The sequence below is a fragment of the Anarrhichthys ocellatus genome, unplaced genomic scaffold, assembly GCF_004355925.1.
Source record: "Anarrhichthys ocellatus isolate YVR2014 unplaced genomic scaffold, GSC_Weel_1.0 scaffold203, whole genome shotgun sequence".
Taxonomy (NCBI): Eukaryota; Metazoa; Chordata; class Actinopteri; order Perciformes; family Anarhichadidae; genus Anarrhichthys; species Anarrhichthys ocellatus.
The window spans coordinates 62,797-65,361 of record NW_022280233.1 but is presented as its reverse complement, the minus strand read 5'-3'; the positions used below and the strand labels follow the sequence as shown (position 1 = coordinate 65,361).

The 2,565-nt window shown below is 43.7% G+C and overlaps 1 protein-coding gene across 1 annotated transcript in view; it reads right to left on the bottom strand.

The window, feature by feature from the left end:
* Positions 1-2,565, bottom strand: part of LOC116400772 (rac GTPase-activating protein 1) — a 17,854-nt gene that overhangs the window by 6,850 nt on the left and 8,439 nt on the right. Inside the window, exons 8-10 of the mRNA XM_031878790.1 lie at positions 1,300-1,435; positions 659-801; positions 132-293 (exon numbers count right to left, since the gene is read on the bottom strand). Coding sequence (XP_031734650.1) covers positions 132-293; positions 659-801; positions 1,300-1,435 — 441 coding nt within the window. The remainder of the gene's footprint in view (positions 1-131; positions 294-658; positions 802-1,299; positions 1,436-2,565) is intronic.

The window sequence follows — 2,565 nt, the reverse complement described above, 5'->3', positions numbered from 1 at the left end:
ATCTGGTCTGAAACATGATCATCACTGCCCCGTCTCAGGTTCTAGAGCATCTGGTCTGAAACATGATCATCACTGCCCCATCTCAGGTGCTAGGGTATCTGGTCTGAAAGCCTTAAATGACTCAGAGGTACCTGTTGAGCTGAACCTCCTGTCGTGGTTGTGGCCGAGCAGCTGGTGCTCAGTTTCAGTTTGCACTCTGGATGAGCGACTGCGCGGCAGTTTCTGCACTTCACCGCCATCTTCCCAAAGCGCATCCTCTTCCCGCACGGTAAGCACACCTCTGGCCGGATCACCTGGAGAGAGGCAGATAAACGGACTGGAGGTTGAAGTCGGCCAGGAATTAAGAGTCAAGCCGTCGACCAGCTGTAACCTTGGCAACCCTAACCCATGTAAATTACCTTTATACATAAACATTACAATTCCTAACCAGTCCCTTTATAAACATTCCTGATTCATGATGCTTTTCATTGGTTACTTCTGAATCACAGATAAACACTGTGGAATAAGCAGACATTCAGGATTCACATTTGACTCGTTGAAACATTTATGTATAAAACTAATCTATTGTTCAGTCAAATGAAAGGTCTGTACTTGACAGACATTAATGTACCGTCACACATCTTTATATGTGAACCAGTGTAGCTATGTGCGTTCATACAGTTTTAGTAAGGAAAACATGCGTCTCGGTTTTCTCAGCTCTGCAGGTGGATGATACTCTGACGGCAGCACTCTTCTCCATCTTTGATTGAATTTCAGGCTCCAGAGCCATCTCCTCACAGGGAAGCCACACGGAGGTTTGGTCTGATGAACAAACACATTATCACAGAAGATGAGAAATCTCTTCAAAAGGGTTTGTGATCATCTAATTCAGTTACTCGCTGAGCTTTAATCAGCAAATACAGTATGTATATGATAAGGTAGCAAATACTAATTATTCATAAAATACTCGACAGCATTCATGACAGAAGGCAGTACAGGTTTCAAACTGGGACCTACTTTGAGATGATGAAGGTGGACTGCAGTATAAACATGAAACCTTATGTATATTTGGGCTTTTATTAAAGTACTAATATTGCTACTGAATTAAAGGAAACTTGACTAGTGACATTATTTGGACTGCTATTGCAGCGTCTCATGCTCGGTAACATTTAGTGCACATGGACAGAACAAGGCAGCGCGGGGAGAAGAAACTAAAAGAACCAGAAACCAAGAGGAAGAGGCTGCAGAGACGAGATTTAAAAAAAGACCTCGATCTTCACCCCAAACACTGAGCACCAAGAGTCAGTGTGTTAAAATCACCTCCTCCCACTGAGCCGTCACACTCCTGGGTACAGGCCTGGTTTTTGGGGGGTTCTTGTGTGATTCCCATCACCATGGCAATCTGACCTCCAGTCTCAGGGGTCCTCAGCAGCTCCTTCACCAACGTGTTGACCCCCTGAGTTACACAAAGTCAACTTTAGTCTTCCACTGCTCCAAGTTAAAACAGAAAGCAGGACGAGTTGTTTCAGTCTAAACAGGAAGGAACCATGTCTCTGTTAATACTTTGCATTCTGGGATGTGGAGTTAGAAAACAAGGCCCAGTCCCAGTGTCCCTCCGAGACCTGAAGCCTCAAGGACTCACCGAGGTCACCTGGTGGTTAGGGTTAGGGTTGAGTGTGTGACAGACGTTAGGGCTTTAAGTGGTGTAAATATGAATGGGACATATCACGTTACCATGACAACGACAAAAAACTGAGTATTTATTTTATACTTCCCGATTTGAATGTCTTCAGACTCTTTCCTCACAAGATGAGATGTAATTCATATCATCTATTTACTCGTTTATGTCAAAACAGCTTCAATGACAAAATCAAATATTTGATGAATAAATAAATATCTTCTGATGTCATGTTCCAATGTTCCATCTTTAACCCTTAATGTTTCTGAGTAAATATTAATAAGACAGGCTGAACACACGTGAGCCGTCCTTTGTTTACATCTCCATGCGTCCACTGGTTACCCCGTGTTTAACGTCACATTGCAATGATTTGTGGGTAATTCCCTTAGGCTAAGTATGTATTTAATGCTGACTTCATCAAAGGGTTCATAAAGGGCTCAGGACGTCTGCCAGAGACTCAAACACTCGACGATTTGATAGTGAGAACTAAAACCTCACGGCCTCAAAGTCTGAGAGTCCGTGAGGGTGGAGATTGGGATTGGAAGTCTTTAAACACATTCTCACAGCAGCTTGGTCCTGAGCTTCAAACTGACGCTCTACATCCCCCTCTAGCATCAGTGAGGACGTGTTACTAGAAGCTCGTTACATTAATTAACTCCCGTGACTAGCAGGTGACAAAAGAGTGATGTGAACAAATGTCAACGTTTACTTTTCTAGAGACAGGAACAGAGGTCTCCTGGCTGAAAGTCCAGTGTTTGACCCCCCCTTCTGGACTATCTCACTTTATAGGACATCAGCTGCTGCTCTGAGAGGTTGCTATAGATGGGGGGGGGGGGGGGGGGGGGGGGGGGGGTTTTTTTTTTTTTTTTTTGTTTTTTAAAAAATATCAAAACCTCTCCGATCCAAAA